Genomic DNA, 20,533 nt, shown 5'->3' on the forward strand with positions numbered 1-20,533 from the left:
TAGATAGTTATCTAGATAGGGTTCGATTTTCCCCCAAGGTGATTTTTTTGAGCTAAGTGATGAAATTAAGTTGGATTTTTCATTTCAGATAAATGGCGATTTTCCCCTAGAGACTTTTTTGTGCAAATGTGATGAAGTTTCATTGGGATTTTTTAATCCAAAGTGGGGGCCCCATGTGCATAATTTCAATATTTTAATGATTTTTATTTGGATTTTTAATCCAAATGTGGGACGATTTTCCCCAAGGGTCAAAGTTGATCAAATTTCGAAATTTTTAAAAATAAATCAGCCCCAAAATTAATTATTTTTGCAATGGTTGATGATTATTTAAAGATTAAAAATAATTAATAAATGATTTGCAATAAACATTTAATGATTTACACCTTCTAGGAAAAATCGATCACCTTCTAGAAGCAAATCGATTTTTCCCAGGCAAGTATAAAAGCAAATGTTATGTTTTATCCCACATTGCTTGTGTGGTGAAAACTCAAGGCAAAAGCAAGTTTAAAAAAGAGCGACCAGCATTATAATAATAATATACTTGTTGATTGTGATTGCTAAGTTGCTGATTTGGGCTAATTTCTCCATCTGGGTGATTTTTTTGTAGTGTCAACTTGACATCATTGAGGCTGAAGTTGGTGTTTGAAGTTTATTTTTTGCCTATTCAGACTTAGGCGATTTTATTTGGAGGCCATTGGAGCAAGTTTTGGAGAGTATTTTTCAGATTTGGGTGATTTTGGAGGTGGCGCCATTGTTGAAGAAAGGCGATTGTGGTACATACAGTTTCCCACTTTCACATACCTAAGGATTCAGGGATTTCAATCCGAACCATACAAGCTTCCTAGGTATCTTACAAATAGGATGATCCTATTGGAAGTGGTTAGACAACTTTTGGAATTTGATTTCATCCAGACGGAGAAACATAGAACAGGGATGACATTTCCTATTTCCGTAGGAAAAACATTGGAGGTGTGCCAATCTGTTGTTGCACCTAGTACGGTGCTTGAAGAGATTGCATTTTATCGTGAGAAAGATTTGATTCACATAAGAAAGTTGGAAGGATCAGAGGAGATAGATTCATACACAAGGTGGACATTGAAGATTATTGGGCCAACCTAATGGACGAGCAAGCACTCAAGAGAAGAATGTGGTCTAGAATGTCCGTGGATTTCATGAAAAAGTGTGAACTCTTTCTCATTCTTGATCAGGTGTTGGATGATCAAGATCATACTCATCCACAATACGAAAACAAAATGAAGAAGGCTATCCTATTGCCTAATTGGTCAGAACAAGAAGTGAAAGATTTGAGTGAATTGATGAGAGAAGTCTTGAGTTTCTTCCAAGGATGGGTAGACAAATAGATGAATTGATTAGTTGATATGGGTGTTATCTTCACGTATGATAAGATGAAACTAGAGGAATCCTCTTCCCAAGATGATCAAAGGACAATCGACAACATAAGGATTCATGTGGATGAGGAGAGTCAAGCTCCAAAGTGAAGGAAGAATACACCAGAAGAAACCAAGGCTAGAGGGAAGAAGATTGAAGAAGTAAAGAAGAAGAAGAAAAAACCTTTATCTCCCCTCAGTGTCCCATCAATCAAGGAGATTGATATGCCAGAACCAAACAAGGATTTTGAGCAATGCTCAAACACAGTGATATTACTAGATAATACTCGAGTTGCATGCCACAACCACATCCGCACCACCAAATGAAGATGATGAATATCCGGGATCTCCCACTGTCCTTTTGGAGGTTAGCTTGGGAAAGAATGTGTATGATTTGTCTAAGAATAATGATGATGATGATGATGTTATCTCGGCATTGAAGGAGGTTGATTGAGAGATGTTTCTTGATGATGGGATGGAGATGATTGCTATTCCTAATTGGCTAATGAAGAGCATGGAGAAAAGTAAGAAGATGATAGAGGGGCAACCTATTGATGATATTGATGATTACCTAGCTAGGAACAATCAGGAGAAAGAACCTAGGAGGATCGAGATACTTTCAGACATAGCTAGAGATGAGATTGGAATGCGGATTGCACAGGTGGTCGTCCCTATTGGTGACGTGACTATGGATGCAACTACTCCTATGGATTTCCAGATCACTTCAGTTGCCCTTGGACGAACTACAAAAAAGAAAGAGTTCCAGGAACTCAATGATACAATTTAGGTGATCAATGCGAGGGTGGATAGGGAGATTGAAGAAAAAGAGAAATATAAAGAAGAGAATATCAGACTTAGGGAGTACATTGTAGGGATAAGGCGTGAGAATCCCGCCTTTGTTTCTCCTATTGCATTTGATCATGGACTTCATGTTGATTACGAGGCAACAAGAGTTACACTCTCGGAATTTGGAAAATGGATTGAAGATGTGAAGAGACAGGTGGATGATTTCCTTACTCATTTTGTCTAGGCATTTGATAGGACAACAACTCTCATATTCATGATACAGTATTTGGAGGGAGTTTGGGATGAGTTCTAGCCTATTCAGTGTTTTGCCCCTGAGGGGTGTGTGTGTATTCAGTGCATAACAGTACAGTATTACAGGAAATGTAACAGTACACAAGGATGCAAGTGCGAAGAACTCATATGTCTGTATTCATTGATTCCAAAATGCCAGTACATTCAAGCCATAGTTTCCCTTACGCCTAACACATACCGAAGCCCAAGTACATATATATAGGTGTCGATACAGGTTGTCCGGTGCCAACTGTCGGCAACTGTTAGGTAACCACCGATCCTTAACACACTTAACATTCTAATTACAATATGACATAATTACCCGACAACAACATCCCCCCCAAAAAAAGAAAGTCATCTCCTGACTATTGACAAACAAAATGGGGAATGACACCAAGACAAAACAAGAAAAATCAAAGCTGAGGGGGTACAAAGGGCGTCCCTGATGTAGAAGGGGCTGACGGTGCTGCCACTGCCAACTACTCCCTCAGCCGGTGGATCTGCTGCGTCCTATGCTTTAGATCTCACTCAGCGACCAACTGCCTCTCCCTGGATTTCTTCACCATAAAAACTGCTTCCATGAGCTCCTTCTGCTTGCCGTCCAACTCCTCGAGGGTAGAGGTGAGACGGGTCTCAAGGGCTGTCCGCTCTGCCACTTCTTGTGCGCGCTCCACCGTCTCTTGGACCAACTCTGCCTTGGCACGAGCCAACTCCTCTTCCAGGCTAGTCACTTGGGCCCGCTGCTGTGCCAACTCCATCTCCATCGTGTGTAGGTGAGTGACTAGCTCCTCTCGAGCTGTGATGGCCACCACCCGCTCTATCTTTGCTGTAGATGCACTATGCTAGGTATGCCTAAGCTGGTAGTACTCGTCTCGGAAGGCTTGCTCTACCCGCTGTAGCAGCAAGTGTACTCCACTAGCCCCAGCTGTCTCCTCACTCCAATCTGCCAACATCTTCGAAGTCTCCACAGCAGGCCAATCTTTGGCCTCAAAACATCTCCCAAACTCCTTAGCACACCCTCCTGTGGCAAAGGCGAGGAGACCCTCAACGACAGGCTGCCCGAGAGACCGCTCCTGAATAGAGGCTGCCAATCTCCGTGCATTGGCTTCTACCTCCGCTGCCATCCTCTGCGTACTGGCTCCCATCTCTGCCAAAAACATCTCTATGACCTCTGGCTAGCTCTTTGTAGTGGCCCTCATTTGCTGTTGCATCTCAAAAAAAAAAATAAAAAAAAAATTGAGAACTCACTATACGACCTCGTCATTAAAAAATAAAACCGTACGGACATTCCATAAGTCGCACAGAGCAGATAGTACGACTTCCCCAACAGACCAAAGCAAACTCCGTACGACCGCAGGGCGAAGAAGGACATCGTACGGTTGAGGAGAGATGGAGGGCCGTACGACAACATCAAGTAGAATCCGTACGATCGACAAAGTAGACAAGAAATACCATACGACCGAGGAGGAGAGGAGCATCGTACATGTACAGTGCAATCAATGAAATCCGTACGACTCAAGTAGAATAGTACGACTACCGAAATTTCAGGGTGCAAATCGAAAGCCGTATGGACGCTGAAGGAGGACAACGTACGGCCAAAGGGTGGTGAGGAAGACCGTATGACCGCGTGAGGAAGATATCGTACGATCGAAGGAAAGAAAGGGGCCATACTGTGAGATACCACGATTTTTCGTATGGTTGGATAGAATGATTTCCGTACGGCTGCAATGAGGTAAGCTGCACATGATAAAGGAAGAAGTCCGTCCGTACAACGCATAAAAGGATGAAGACTGTATAGTGATTGGGGAGGCTGTACAAAGTATCGAATAACAGGGAAACAAATAGCTCCACACATTGCAATCCGTACAAGCATAAAGTGTTCTGTACAAAGCATAAAGCGTTCCGTACAAAGCCGTACAAACATCGCTGGAGCTAGCAAAAGGGAAATAATCGTATTTGAAAAATATTTAAGTGTTGGCGCTCGCAGTTAAAACGAATTGATGGAATTGGGTAAACCAAGATTGGGGAAGCTGGACTGGCGAAAACGGTTGCAACAATTAGAGCAACCGCTCAAGTGAGGAAAGATGGCAGACGCAAGCACGACAAGCATGGACAAGGGCAAGCGAGTGTTGCAATTTGGAGTAAAAGTTGCAGGGCCAACAAACATAGCAAAGGGCAAAAAGAAGACAATGCCGGTAAAAATCACATCTAACACTGTTGCATTTGAAGGATTAAGTGGAAGTGTATGCAAAACTTGGTGGTTGGAGACCCCAGATAGTAATGTGATTAAGTAGTCTCTCAGGAAAGCACGAGTGCATTGGGCAATTCAAATGCCCATCTTTGCGATCAAGGATTTTGAATCATGTCTGCGAATGATGGTAACCACATACGACAACGCAACTAGGGCATCGACATTCTCTTATTAGCAGAGCACTGTGACCGTATCCTTTGCACCCAAGGATTTTGCCAGGGTCTTTGGAATACCAGATGAGGGGAAGAAAGTAGACAAGAATGCCACTAAGATGTCGCCAGAGAGGAAAGAGAAACTGCTATAGTTGATATGTCGAAGTGATCTCTCAGAATAGGAATGGGCAGCGATTAAGGCACCCAAGAGCAAAGGATTGAAAAAATCCTACATCGTGCTAGGAGAATGGCAGTGTCTGCTAGATGTCATGAAAAGCAGACTTACGGGAGCCAGCAGGGCATCTGACACGGCGGTACCCATGATTGCACTTATGAATGGATTGAGGAATGGGACGGTGTACAATTGGGTTGCAATCTTGTCCGACAGAATTCATGAATTTTTGACCCTACGGCACAAAGCTTTTTACATGCCGTTCCATGCCATAGGGTTATTTCTTGATGTTGTACGCACACAAGTCTCTCCGGAGAGGTATGTCTGGAAACCTCGGGAGACGTTGGAATCTTCACAGCCAGCTATATTTCATTGGACCCACCTGGATACCGTCGTAGGCAGTGGGGAAGCCCATTCCAACAGGAAGCGAAGGAGACCACCATATGTAGTAGTGTTAGAAAATGAGTAGGAGACAGAGACAGTTGACGAAGATGCAGAAGAAGAGGCTGAAGAAGAGGATGATAGTAGTGCAGAGGAAGGGGGAGATTCCGATGATACTTCTTCTAGGAGCAGCCAGAGTCATGACGCATTCCGCCTTGCTAGCCGAAGAGAAGTAGAGGAAACCCCTGGTACAGAGGAGAGTAGTGGCTGTGCGGTGTCTTTTGGGCATGTGACGAGAGGTATTTGTGGATTATTGGCGGGTGGAGTGCGACCTACGGGAGTGGGCTGACTAGTGTATGCACCAACAGTATTGACTTCGGATGGAGGACTGACACCTCTCCCGGCTTCGGGGGTGACGGTGGCAGCCATAACAGTCGTGCCCATTCTAGGATTTGGGCAGTTGAGACCCCGACCTCCATTGCCGACACCCTCTAGTGTCACCACAACAGTTCCGATAGGGGATATACCAGTGATTTAGACACCGAATGTGGCAGAGGGAGCTCCAACAGTATCATTGGTTCACAGTGAACCTCCTTGCACTGAGTCTGCTGTATGGAGGGAGCCTGTACATACAGAGGTGACGATAGCAGAGGGCACGGTGATCGTAATCGCCAGAGATGATGATGCCACCATGGATGAGTGGCTGGGTCGCTATGAGATGCCTCCTATGCCACCACTAGGACCCCCACTTGCCTCACCCTTACCACGTCCTTATCCTGAGATTGTGGACCTAGATGAGGGTAGTTCTCATCAGGAGGAGGGGTGGTAGGAGTTGGCGATGGACTTCCTGCAGGACACTGTTGGGTTTGGGGAGGAGATGACAGAGATCCAGCAGCAGATGTAGGCCACTACAGAGAGCTAGCCAGAGGTCATAAAGATGTTTTTGGCGGAGATGAGAGCCAGTACGCAGAGGATGGCAGCGGAGGTAGAGGCCAGTGCATGGAGATTGGCAATCTCTATTCAGGAGCAGGCTCTAGGGCAGCCTGTCATTGAGGGTCTCCTTGCCTTTGCCACAAGAGGGTGTGCTGAGGAGTTTGGGAGATGTTTTGAGGCCAGGGGTTGGCCTGCTGTGGAGACTTCGAAGATGTTGGCGGATTGGAGGAGTGAGGAGACAGTTGGGGCTAGTGGAGTACACTTAATGCTACAACGGGTAGAGCAAGCCTTTCGGGACGGGTATTGCCAGCTTAGGCGTACCCAACATAGTGCATCTACAACAGCGACAAAATGGGTGGCAGCCATCACGGCTCGAGAGGAGCTAGTTACTCTTCTGCACACGATGGAGATGGAGTTGGCACAGCAGTGGGCCTGAGCGACTAGTCTGGAGGAGGAGCTGGCTCGTGCCAAGGCAGAGTTGGTTCAGGAGACGGCGAGGCGTGCGCGAGAAGTGGCAGAGCGAACAACCCTTGAGATCCGTCTCACCTCTACCCTCGAGGAGTTGGACGACAAGCAGAAGGAGCTCATGGAAGCATTTTTTATGGTGAAGAAATCCAAGGAGAGGCAGTTAGTTGCTGAGTGAGATCTGAAGCATACGATGCAGTAGGTCCACCAGCTGAGGGAGCAGTTGGCAGCGGCAACACTGTCGGCCCCTTCTACATCAGGGGCACCCTCTGTACCCCCTCAACTTTGATTTTTCTTGTTTTGTCTTGGTGTCATTCCCCATTTTGTTTGTCAATCGTCAAGAGAAGACCACCTTTTTTTGGGGGGGATGATGTTGTCGAGTAATTATGTCATATTGTAATTAGAATGTTAAGTGTGTTAAGGGTTGGTGGTTACCTGACGGTTGCCGACAGTTGGCACTGGACAACCTGTACCGATAGCTATATATATGTACTTGGGCTTCTATTTCAATGTATGTGTTAAGTGTAAGGGAAACTATGTCTTGAATGTACTGGCATTTTGGAATCAATGAATACAGACATATGAGTTCTTCGCACTTGCATCCTTGTGTACTGTTACATTTCCTGCACTACTATACTGTTATGCACTGAATACACACACCCCTTAGGAGAAGACCATTCGTCGCCTCAGAGTTTTGAAGAGGATTCCTATGTCCACATTGATCAAGGAGAGGGTTGTGCATGATGGAGACAGATATAATTTCCATGGCTGGTATTGCTCATTGGCCATGAAGAAATCCATTTATGAGCACGCACACAAGGATTGTGTAGAGATGGAAGGATCAATTCAAGAGATACAATTAAAGATCCTTGCATCTATTGAAGAATTATTGGGAGCAGATGTCAGTGAGGCTAGTGGTTTACACTTAGCAGAGTTGAGAGATAAGATGAAGTTCATGTACTTCAATCGGTTGGACTCTTTGAAGAAGAGTCAAATGGATGTTTTAGTTTCTTTGTTGATCCATGTCCACAATTTGCAGAAGCTTATGTCAGATTGGGAGAACACCTTGGATACTTGCTCGGATGCATTGGACGTGATTGATTTGCAGCAGGATGCCTTGCCTAGCGTTTCCATGGAGGAGTTAGATTTTGTATTGGCTAGATTCTTGGAGTATGCTGTGAGAGAAAGATGCAGGACAAAATCTTCTGGAAGATTCTTTACTTGATGACTAGGCATTATTTTATTGGGCCATATGTTGGTGGCTCCATTTTTGATGTAAACCCTAATTAGGGCAATTCTAGGGTTTTATTGCCATGATCTTGGCCCTTGATTTTGGTTAGATCTTGGCCATTCAATTTTGTTTGAGACTCTATATAAACCCCATTGCCTCTCATTTGTAAGGGAGATATTTTTGAGAATTGTCAGTATATGCTGCAGATTTGAATTCAAAACATTGTTCGACTTGATGGTGATTTTTGTTTAAGTGTTGCTTTGCATTTGAGGTACTCAATTCCTCCAAGTTAGATTAGAAATTTAGACTAGAAATTTGCTTTAAGTGTTTGTTAGATTGAATGAGAGAATTTGTTGAATGCATTTGTGTGGAATCCAGTAGTCCATACCACTAGCCTCTGGCTGATTGTAAGTGTGCCTTGCGTGGTCAACTGGAATTTCTATATGAGTTTAACTTCAATTGTTATACGTCAATTGTTTATGCATTAACTTCAATGGTAATCAATGTTTGATGGTAATGATTTGAACATCTTTGAATTATACCTTAGATGATTGCATTGAGCTTGTGTCAAGTTGTTCGATTTGATGATGAGACCTTGCCTAGTAGGATTCCAGTGAATCATTCACCCTTTTCTTGCATTCTAAGCTTTAGAATAGAATTCCTAAACCCTATTCCTTTTGCCGTTTTTTTAGAAATCCTTGTTAGAATAGACCAAGAGCTTAATTGCAAAATCTTAAGTCATCGGCGTTCCTATTGATCTCCATATTGAACAATTACGTAAGTCCCCGAGTGAAAACAGCATTATCACATCAAGCCATTGAGTTACCCACATGTCAAGAACTGACTGTAGAAACCTTGGAATCACAATATGGTCTTTCTCGCAATCATAGCATATTCAGTGATTTTGCTCAAGAGAGGGTAAAATACTTTGGTATTTTATTCTGTGTTCGTATGTGTGTAAAATACACATCAACAAAACCCTATGCTAAGATTAGCTACAATCAATAACACAAAACTTCAGCCTTGAGCTCCCAGCCAGCAAATGAAAACTCCAAATACCTTCTTCCATCTTCCAACTGCAAGATAATGATATGGAAGCCAATCTCATTCAGCTCTCCTCTCCTCTTTTTATAACTCTTTCTCAGGCATGGCACCAACAATAGAAGTTTCAAACATCAAGAATGCCAAATGTAACTCTTTCTTAATGTATTACCATTCTCGGAGGTGTCATGTTCCCTCCATGACATTTCAATCAATATCAATAAGAAAATCGTCTTATTAATAAGACTTGTGATTATCTGCCATTCTACATCGATGCATAACCTAATCGACATAGCAAGGGGATGCGTATGTATTAATTAATGAGGAGGTGCAATCACATCTGAAAGCAACAGCCAATTGTTAAGTGAAGAGGCATGGGTTTAAGGAGTAATCTCATTAAAAATAATATTAAAATAATGAGCGGTTTAGTCAGCAATGAAGGCAGCGGTCATCGTTGATATATATATATATATATATATATATATATGCTGTGGATCAGAACTCCAGAGATCATCATCAAAGGAAAACAGATCAGATTGAATATTAATAATTAAATACAGCAGTTCGAACATACTTGTGGTTTTTGGTATGAGTTCTTGTACCTAGCATGATGGATATTTTCTGCTTATTAATGATGAAGAATATGCTGTTTCTTATGACTGTTTAATATATAGATATATAGAATACGTGACATAGTATAGGATGTACTATATGTATTCTGTTTTTCAACCATGGTAGGGGTAATGAGGGATTACAAGGAGGGGAACAATGATGGGGTACTCTTCTAGGTACGCCACCTCATGGTCCCATGAGGCCAAGGGGGTACAAGGGGTACTGCCTTTGGGTTTGGAAGGGATGGGCTTCTGGTGCACCCTATAGTGAATACTCCTCATCCCTCTATTGTGGCGAATTAATATACCAAGAATTCCAATCATAGGAAGTGGGAAATGGATGGGAAGATGAAAGGGAACAGTTATAGGAAACCTCACTGGGTACACCACCTCATATGGATGGCACGGGCCATATGAGGCCAAGAGGGATGGTATATCCGCTCTTGGGCCTAGGGTAGAGGATCTCTAAGGCACCTTATCGAATCACCTTATTCTAGCTTCCCTCTGTTTGAATTCCCCAATAAATCAGAGATATCTTATGATTAAGTATATGTTCCTAACCCTAGTAGGAAAGTTACATGGAATTGTGAGTTTAGGGCAAAAACTAGGGCATTTACAAAAAGGGACATTACACAAGGAAATCAAGAGCTTTAATCAAGGAGTAACTGGTGTAACTTACATCATTAAACCACCTCCATAAGTGGCACCAACTTCCAAGAAAGTCAAAGCAAGAATCAAGGAGCCTATGTAACTCCCTTCATTAAGAGTCTTCCACACAAGATCCTCTTCAAGTTCAACACACTAAATTGAGAGAGAGACTGTAATTTGAATTTAAAATTTGAATGTGGAGCACTCATCTACACCAAGGAGACCAAGGTTAGAACAAACAAAACAAAATTAGAAGCAAAATAATTGTTTTTAGTAATGGCGATTGCTCAAGCCCCAAAATGTGCCTGCATCAATAAACACATATCTTAGTTTTGATTCAAGGAAGTTTAAATACATAAATCATTAGAGGGTCCAGGTTGAACTTTACTTATTCTGCCAAAACAATATATGTCAGAACATATGGGGATAATTGATGGTCAGATGGAATAGAAATTTTGGGAGGCCTTTTTATATCCAGACCTTGAAGAAAAAAGAGCAGAAAGAAAAACAAATTGCAATTGAAAGTTGAAAACAGAGTTACTTCCATTCAAATATCTTTGTAGCTTCATTCTTTGAGATCTTATGCGAATACCATCATCCTTATTGGAGAATATGGAGTTTGTCTATGGAAGCATTTGACAGAAGCAAAACGTCTTAAATAGTTTAGGCTAAAGGTTAATGCCCTTAAAATTTTTGCACCCTTTTTTAACTTATAGCTGGTAGAGAGGGTTTTTTGGCCTCGAATTAGTACAAGAATGATCTTACAATAGTTGTTGGTGTGAAAGGGATGTTCTACCTAGCTAGTTCATCACCTGGCCTATTCACATCTGTTACTTAAGTTTACTTATGGTACATAGGATTGTTGTCACTTTACCATCATCCTTATTGGAGAATATGGAGTTTGTCTATGGAAGCATTTGACTGAAGCAAATCACCTTAAATAGTTTAGGCTAAAGGTTAATGCCCTTAAAATTGTTGCACCCTTTTTTAACTTATAGCTGGTAGAGAGGGTATTTTGGCCTCTAATTAGTACAAGAATGATCTTACAATAGTTGTTGGTGTGAAAGGGATGTTCTACCTAGCTAGTTCATCACCTGGCTTATTCACACTTGTTATTTAAGTTTACTTATGGTACATAGGATAGTTGTCACTTTATCTCTCAAGTCATAAGATTAAGACACGTTATAATCTTATGCATTCTTATGTTTACCTTGGCCTATACAACCAAGGGGTTCCCTTTGTAATCTCAAGTTTGTTGTCATTGTATATTGGCATTTTTTGTGCTTTGCACACATGTCCTGTTTGATATTGGGATGCCAATATCCAGATTTCCTGACACACACCAAATCTTTGCAATGACCATAATTGTGGGAAATTACCTATATTCGGAGCCACACCAAATCTCCACAACTCCATGTCCCATTGCTTCCCAAAATTCCACAGCGCTCATTTATCCCTAAAAGACTTCAAATTGGTGGATGTCTGATGTACCTTAGGATTTGTTCATAGCATTTTTTCATTCTTCAAGTTGTATTGAATCTCTACCATTGCAGAGAACTAACATGCAAACATATCATGACCTATCCATAATTCTTGCAATACTCAAATACCTTCATTCTTCTGCAACACTTCAAAACCATCTTCAAGTCTTTGGTTGTAGGTTTTCAACCCCTCTTCAACTAAGGTTGAATATGCCTGAATGTTTCGCAATGGTCAAGCACTCCCAAATCTTCGCAATACTGGTTAACATGCAAAGTCGTTTTATACTGGGGGATTTTGATGCTCATTTTCCGGCAATAACCTCATACAATAAAACTTCTGTGATGTGTGTTGGCCATCTCAATTACCCCATGAGTCTGTAATTTCCTTTCAGGTTTTTTAATTTCCAAGGCTAGTCACTATAATTTAAATTCATGGAATGCGGTTTGGTTGCAATGGTCCATGGAAAGGAATGTATAATCTTTCATGATCCTAGGAGTGCAATTAAATAAGAAAACAAAGATTCAGGCTCCTGTAATGGGCTGAATGACTATCTTAAACAGATATTTAACATCATTTGGAAGGAAAGTTCTGAATCAATAGGCCTATACATCCCCAACCTAGGACCATGCTTCAGTTGAGAGGGAGAATGGATTGAATGAGTGCTAAGCTAATTTCTAAATGTCCAAAACCTGTTATGTTTGGAATAAAGGTGATCATTTTGTTAATAAATTGCAATACTTGCAGGAATGATGAATTGGAGTCCAGATTAATGAAAACATCATTTGTATTAAGTTGTTTAGTAGTATTAATGATGTTAATAAATTCCCCCACAATGCTATTTCCTGTGCGACAAAGGTTCTTGGGTTATTTATTTGCAGGTTAAAATGTTTATTCTTTGTAACATTGAATGATTAGATGTCCTACACATGGGCTATTGATTGTTCATTTAACAGCTTTTTCATGGTAGATATGATAAGATCAACTAGATCAATAAGGATGTTTGACTAGAGAATGTGTCAATTTTATCAAGAAAAGATGATTAGCGCTAAATTTACACGTCAGATTTGCTACATATGGAACTTTGCTAGTTTATATATTGTTCTCCCAGGCTGTTTTATTACTTAGGAAGTCTAAAAGAGAATTGTTTTTCCAGAAATATATTGTTGTCCCAGGCTGTTTTATCATTTAGGAAGTCTAAAAGAGAATTATTTTTCCAGAAATATATTGTTGTCCCAGGCTGTTTTATTATTTAGGAAGTCTAAAAGAGAATTATTTTTCCAGAAATTAAATGCCAAATATATGATGTTGCAAAACTATTTGCTTTTGAAAAGTAAACCAAGAGGTTATTTTTATCCTTTTCCAGAAAAGACAGCTATCCAAACATGGAACTAAAATTTGGCTAGAAGGATATGAGAAGTGTTGAAAATTGACCGAGTTCTTAAATGTTAATGCAATCTCAGCTTGCGGTGGTTGATGAATCCTCACCATTGAGTGTAATCTGAAATTCCCTGCTTTTCTTATAAAAGGCAGCGTTCTCTCATTTGTTAAGGGTTAATCAGAAATTGTTGTAACAAAAGTCTTCTGAATTTAAGACAAGCATACGTTGATCTTGTTGTTATCTTGTGATTTCTAAGTGTTTTTATTGTTCCTCCTTCCATTATTAGAAACGTTCATTTACACTGATGATGAATTGTTGAGGTATTTGATAATTTCTTGGTTCATACCCAATGTGATTTGCTGATTGCTAATTACTTCGTATGGTTATCTGAAACTTTTGTTTTAGTTCAATTGTGAATGTTTATTAGAATTGCACCTTGCATGGGTGTTTTGATAAGTGTTTACAGTGTGAAAATCTTTCATTCCACTAAGGATTGCACCATTTCTGTGTAAATGTGAGAATTTCTTTGATGAAGCTGGAATTGGTTTTTACAAAGGATTAGTTTACTCGCAATGTTGAATTTTCTTTGTAATTGTCCTTGGGAATTTCTGTTCTCCTTTCTTCTTCTTAACCCTGCCTTTGGAATATATTTTAAAATCTGGGTTAGATTAAGATAGCATTAAAATAATTGCTATATCTGATGATAAGTATTGCCATCAAACTATCAGGTCCAAAAGTTTATTTCAGGGTTTTCATACTTCACCAAAACTTATTCAAAAACCCTTGTCTAGTTTCCAGTTAATTACATAAGGCCCCTTGTGATACCAGCAAATCACATCAAACACTGAGTTACCTATGCACAGTCAAGACTTGACTAAAAGAACCTTGGGGCAACTGTATTTTCAAGATAGATAAGCTACTTAGTATATTTTATCTAAGTTGTGTGCCAAAACACCCATCGACATATCCTTTGATAGAATAGCATTATTCTCTCATAGCTGATCTTTGTTTTGCTTCCATAGAAGTTCCTAGATCTTGGGTGGCTACAATTTGCAGCCAAATTTTGCATCATATATAGCAATCTATACGGACTCTTACATGGTATTGGAGCTTGTGGGATTGCTTCTTGTCAGCCTTAATTGAGAGATCTAGGTTGCAAATCTTGGTGGATCTTGACAAGTTGAGTATGCTCTTCTCTTGCATCGAATGCTTATCTGGAGAATCAGAAAAAGTTGATAGAAATATTAGATTAGGGGGTTTCCTTTTTGTGGTTTTATATTGCAGGTTCATTTTAGAGCTTGTTGGTGTAGATCTGAGCTCACCATTGAGTTTAGAGGGTTCAAGAAAGTCATTTCTGCATTTTGTTTCATCCAAATCGGACATCCAAGGCTAAATCTACAAGGGTTTGAAGTTGGGAGAGGGTTGCTAGATCCAAAAGGTAGCTGCAAATTTTGGAGCATTTTGGGTCAAACAAACCTTGCCATGACGTCCAAAAAGCCCAAGAATTCGTCAAAATCAAACACTTGCCCATGAGTATTGAATTGTTTTTTGCCTTGACCGTATTGATCATAGAGAATATTTTGCAAAATCTTGGGAAGATTCCGTTAGTATCATCATTGTGTCAGCCTACACAAGTTGGGTATAGTTTTTTTTTTTTTTTTAAATCATGTTTTTTAAAAATAAAAAAATATTCTGTGGTACCTTTTGTAGTATTCATGATGCCCTATGTACTGTTGCGATGCCCAGAGGACACCATGTGGCACCTTTTGGGTGACTCCAAAGGCCATAGTCTAGTGCATACATAGACCACCATCATGTTACAAATGTCTAGTGCACACATAGACAATCTGAACATCAGATTGTGCACAATACCATAGGGGTAACAATAAGACCAAAGACCAAATTGCAAACCTAAATACATACACTTGAAACCCTAATGAAACAATCTTTAACTGGTTATCAACAGAGGGCTACAAGAATATGAAGGGAAGCACAACTGACACGAATTTTGCATTTTGGGGTAGGTCACAACACATCACAAGCACACTCACACATTTGGATGACTTCTAGAACATTCTTATTACAAGCCTTTGACTCCCAAACTTACACACTGGACACCATATGCATTTCTGTGATAGTTTCATAGCATATTCTCATTTCTGCATTATCTAGTAAAATTTTTATATAAGACACTGATTTACTAGGTATATATCTTATTTATCATATTGTTGCAATATGAAAATACTGGCTCTGGGAATTATGTCATTATTCCTCTTTTCCATGTCACACTAGATCATGACCTGCGACTGTTATACCATTACAATATCTGATACTGTGACTGTTATAAGTGGATTTTGCAAAATTCATACATTTATAAGATTTGTAGTGAACACAGTACAAAATAGGTAATTGTTAAGCTATTAAATTATTTCTGAACTCTATGGATGGCGATACTCAAAAACTTTAGAGTTTGTATATAAATGCATCAAAATTTCAAAAGTCACAATCACACATTTGCCTTTGTTGGTGCCAATGTCTTGTTGTGCACTAGAGCCCTGGGTTCATTCAGTTATACATGTCATGCTCAGTTCCCTTGTTGATATCAATCTCATAACAATTTAAGAGCTCATACGATTCTTGTTTTGGTGAATCTGAGCAGGTAACTGAGAGAAAGTCAGAGTTAGCTGAGCTGGAGGTTCTTGACTGTGGAAAGCCACTAGATGAAGCAGCATGGGATATGGTATCTTAAGATCTATTCAGAAGTTGAAATTTTCATCAGACATTATACAAGAATCATATAATATTACACTTCCGTTTGCCTCTTTAATTCTTATGTATTATTTTTCCAGGATGACGTTGCTGGATGTTTTGAGTATTATGCTGGTCTTGCTGAGGCTTTGGATAGTAAACAACGTGCTCCAGTTTCCCTTCCCATGGAGGCCTTTAAGAGTCATGTCTTGAAGGAACCAATTGGAGTTGTAGGATTGATCACTCCTTGGTATGTAGCTTTTCTGGATAAATTATGTTGATTATCTTACAAAAAAATGTTTCGACATTGGTATTTGTTTGTCCATTGTCAACAGCATTTGAGGGGACTAGCTTCCGTGGTCCACTATCATTGGGCATTTTTGTTATGGTTTTAATATTCCATTTATGTTGCCATATGAGCATTGGTGGATATCCTGCCAATTGCATGATGGTATTTTTTGATCAAGCTGGAATTGGATTTTTAAAATATCCGCTTTAGACTGAATGGTTCCATAGCCTTTCACCAGACATGCAAGTGTTAACGGTCTATATAAATTTGAAAGATCTTTGACAATGAACATATATCCTATTACAGAGACTTACTAGTGAAAAGATATAGTAAGGTGCTTTTCCCCTAAGAGTCTGTAAATACTTGTAATATCTGTATTATAAATGCTTGAAGTATAATAGCATTTCCATATTCACAATTCTCTATCAGACCATCTTTATAAGTATGGATTTTATGGCTATTTACTTATGCATTTAACTAGTTTAAATCAAAATGTAATGTGGGGCATTTCTCACAAATTTCTCTTTTAGTTATTTCAGATGACTTTTTTAATAAAAATCTGTTTGGACGTTCTTTTGTAGAATGAATTATTTTCTTTTCTGTTTACCATCCTTCATATGCAATCTATTACATCCATTTTTCCATTATTAAGGGTGTGGTTATTGCATATACAGTATCATGGTTTCTTTGAGTTTTGCCTTTGTCTGAGATATGGCTGTTCACTTGAAACTTCTCCTTTGAATCATGATCGGATTCCATTTCCTTCCTCACTTAATATCTCAATTATTCTGCACAAGAAGTAAACTTTGCTTGCATCTATTAGTGCTTCTAATTGGTTATTCTAACTTACCATACTTAGGAGTCCTGTTGGCTAAGTTTGATCATTCCGGACATTAACTATTAATACAATTTTCTTTTTCTTTCTCTATCCTCTAATGTTAAATTAGTGTTTACTTGCAATATGTTTTTGTGCAATTTGACTATAGTGTCTTGAATGGGTGTGAGCTCTTTCTTTACTCCTCTGCTTTTTGGGAGTGACTCTTTCATTGTCATCATATGCACCGACTTGGTAAATCACAGACATTTTGTGTTGGATAGGTTACAGGAATTCAGTCTTCTCAAATCAGACCAGTCCATTATAACTGCCTCTGCAGAATGTAAATTTTGTTATTCAAATATTCAATATTATCCTTGGATTTTCTCAAAATAGAAGAAATGTAGTGTCTTTCAGATTTTCTGTACTCTTTCTGCAAATGAAACACCATATCATTACCATGCAGCAAGCTTCAGTTTTCTCTTCTTCATTGTCTTCCATTTATTTCATTATATTCTCTGGAGGATATGATGCTCACATCATAAAGTAAAATAAAATATTTTGCAGAATGGCACAGAATTGTAGTTTGTGATTGCAGAATAGAGTGATCAGCTGGAGAAAGAAATCCAGAGCCATATGGATGAAGGAAGGGACATCAAGACTGAATTATTTCATATAATAGTCCTGAAAACAAACACAAACAACATCAATGAGCTGAAAACCCTAGAAGAAAAGACACTGGAAAATATGGACGAAATACATCAGCTAGTAGCAAAGTTTTTGTAAAGTTTGTTTTTAAAAGTGTGGTGACAACCACAATAGAAAATATGTTCTAGAATAGCGAAAGTTGAGTATTGAAGAAGAAAAAATGCCAAGTTTACAAACCTGATAACTATAGAAAAAGTTGCGAGTCTGTTCTTCTTGTTAGGAAGAGATAAGGTCCTAGGTCCAGATGGCTTCCTGATTAATTCTTGTAAGAATTCTGGGGAAAAATAATTTTTTTTTAGCTCAATGCTGAATCAGAGTTAGCATGGTAAAGAATAGGTCTAAATGTATTAACAAATTTAATCTGTTAAAAACAAAAAAGGCAGATGCTGATAGCTTAGATCTTCAGACATGTCATCACATGAAATAGTTCATAATTTCAATCATAATTCACAGACTCGGACTTGGAGAGTACTTGGCAAAAACTTGGGAAAAGTCGGCAACTTAATAAACACAACCTTTTTTTTAATGCAAAAACAAAATGTGTCAAATGAGCTTGGTGGGGGTCTAGGGCATTGCCCCCACTGGGTTGAGGGGCAGCGTCCCTCAGGGGGGTTAGAGCTTTTGGAGTGTTTAACCCATGTCTTTTTTCTGTGATTTTGGTGCTTAAAAACATAATTGTTTGAAAAAGATATAATTTTTATGCAAAATACATCTACAAAATGTGTCAAATGAGCTTGGTGGGGGTCTAGGGGCAATGCCCCCACTGGGGTTGAGGGGTAGCGTCCCTCAGGGGGGTAGAGATTTTGGAGTTTTTAACCCATATTGTTTTCTGTGATTTTGATGCTTATCCTGTCCACGATGTGTTTTTTGCTTGAACTTGCCACAGGATAAGTGTCTAAATCACAGAAAAAAAGATGTCTTTAACACTCAAAATACTCGCTGAAAACTTGCCAAGTTTTTCAAAAAAATTGGGTGGCGAGTTAAACCTGTGACTACTTGTTGAGCAAAAAATCTCATGTACTTGCTGAGCGAAAAATCTCGTGAGTACTCAGTAACTCACCAAGTTTGCAAACTACGATTTAGATAATAACTATAAACACAGTCTGTCCTTTGCTGCCAAAAACCATATCCCAAGTTTTATCTAAGGTTTGTCAAAGACTGGCCTCTTAACACTCAATGAACAGCAATTGGAATCTGATACTGGAGTCCATAATTAGATTTGTGACACAAATAAATGATCGAATAGTTCAAAGCTGCATTACCAATCTAGATCATAGCAGCAAAAATCTTTTGGGGAAAAAATTGGCAAATCAAAAGTATAAGATTTTTTGAAAAATTGGGAAAATAAAGGTTATACTATTATAATTTATTATTATATAATAATAATATAATTTTAATACAATAATATTATGATTATATTATATTATTGTTGTTAGTATTATTATTATATTATTGTTATTATTATTATATTATTGTTATTATTATTATATTATATTATATGAATATATTATAATTATATAATAATATAATAGTATTATAATATATAATTAATATATTATAATAATATAATAGTATAATATAATAATAATATAATTATAATGCAATAATATAATAATTATAAATTATTGTTATTTTATTATTGTTATTAGTATTCCTATAATATTATGTTATGTTAATATATTATAATTATATTAAATATCAAAGATAAAATATCAATGAAATATCGACTAAAAAACGTTAACAAAAATAGTAGGCAAAAATCATATTGCGGAAGAATCTTACTAAAATTTGTAGACCTGCTTCATTATTGAGGGCCCAGGGGTGGGTGGAAGAGCCAGCCAAACAGATTGGTCAAATTGATGTTTCAACAATGTTCGAATCTGCAGATTGATCAACGATCTTATACAAAATCGCGAGCGTTTTGGGGGAAAGAATCGGCATTTTAAAAGTTCTATGATTTTTGCTGATTTTTTGACAAATTTTCTTCTTTGATCTAGATTACTTGGTAATAATAAATGGATACCCAGAACAATCATTTTATTCATCAATAGGTCTAAAACAGGCCTTTCTTGCTGTTCATAATAAAGAAAGGGCTTAGTTTTTGAGTGCAAAAATTTGAGTAGAGAAAAATACATGGAACACAAGCCACTCAAAGGGGAGGACCATATACTAAGTTTCAGATAATATGCCGTTCTCACATTGATAAGGAAGTGGAATACATGTCAAGTTCTATACTCATATTAGCAAGCTTATGAGTTATGACAACGGATCAATTTGAGATGTCACAAATTTAGTTTCAAACATTTTGATAAGAAGATAAAGATTCAAGAACAATATAAAGAATGCTAGGGTATGAGAAAGCAACCCTTCCTACAGAATATCTAGGTTTCGCTTTCTCATAATTGTCTACAAGCCACCTTTCCCTATATACAGGGATCTGGTGAAATAATTTGAAAACATGATTTTAGTCCTGCCTTTTCCCACTATATACAGTGATCTGGTGAAATCATTTGAAAATGATTTTAGTGCTGCCTTTTTCCACTATACTCTAAGGAACATGCTTGATAAGTAACGATTCCTAAAATTCATAGTTCAAGAGCTAAAATGGATCTCTTGATCCCATGTTGTGGGAGATTATATGCTAGAGAGAGAAAGGTGGGAGCAAGAAAGGACAATAGATTGTTGTGTGGATAATTTGGTACCGATAGGGAAGTAGAACTTTGTGAAATTTAGGTATCTTTTATGGGCCCAGCATACTAAATTA

The 20,533-nt window shown here is 38.7% G+C and overlaps 1 protein-coding gene across 1 annotated transcript in view; it reads left to right on the forward strand.

Moving 5' to 3' along the window:
• LOC131065597 (aminoaldehyde dehydrogenase 2, peroxisomal) overlaps positions 1-20,533 on the forward strand; it is a 133,094-nt gene that overhangs the window by 40,073 nt on the left and 72,488 nt on the right. Inside the window, exons 3-4 of the mRNA XM_058000159.2 lie at positions 15,870-15,950; positions 16,060-16,208. Of these exons, the coding sequence (XP_057856142.1) occupies positions 15,870-15,950; positions 16,060-16,208 (230 nt within the window). The remainder of the gene's footprint in view (positions 1-15,869; positions 15,951-16,059; positions 16,209-20,533) is intronic.

Source organism: Cryptomeria japonica, chromosome 7, assembly GCF_030272615.1.
Source record: "Cryptomeria japonica chromosome 7, Sugi_1.0, whole genome shotgun sequence".
Taxonomy (NCBI): Eukaryota; Viridiplantae; Streptophyta; class Pinopsida; order Cupressales; family Cupressaceae; genus Cryptomeria; species Cryptomeria japonica.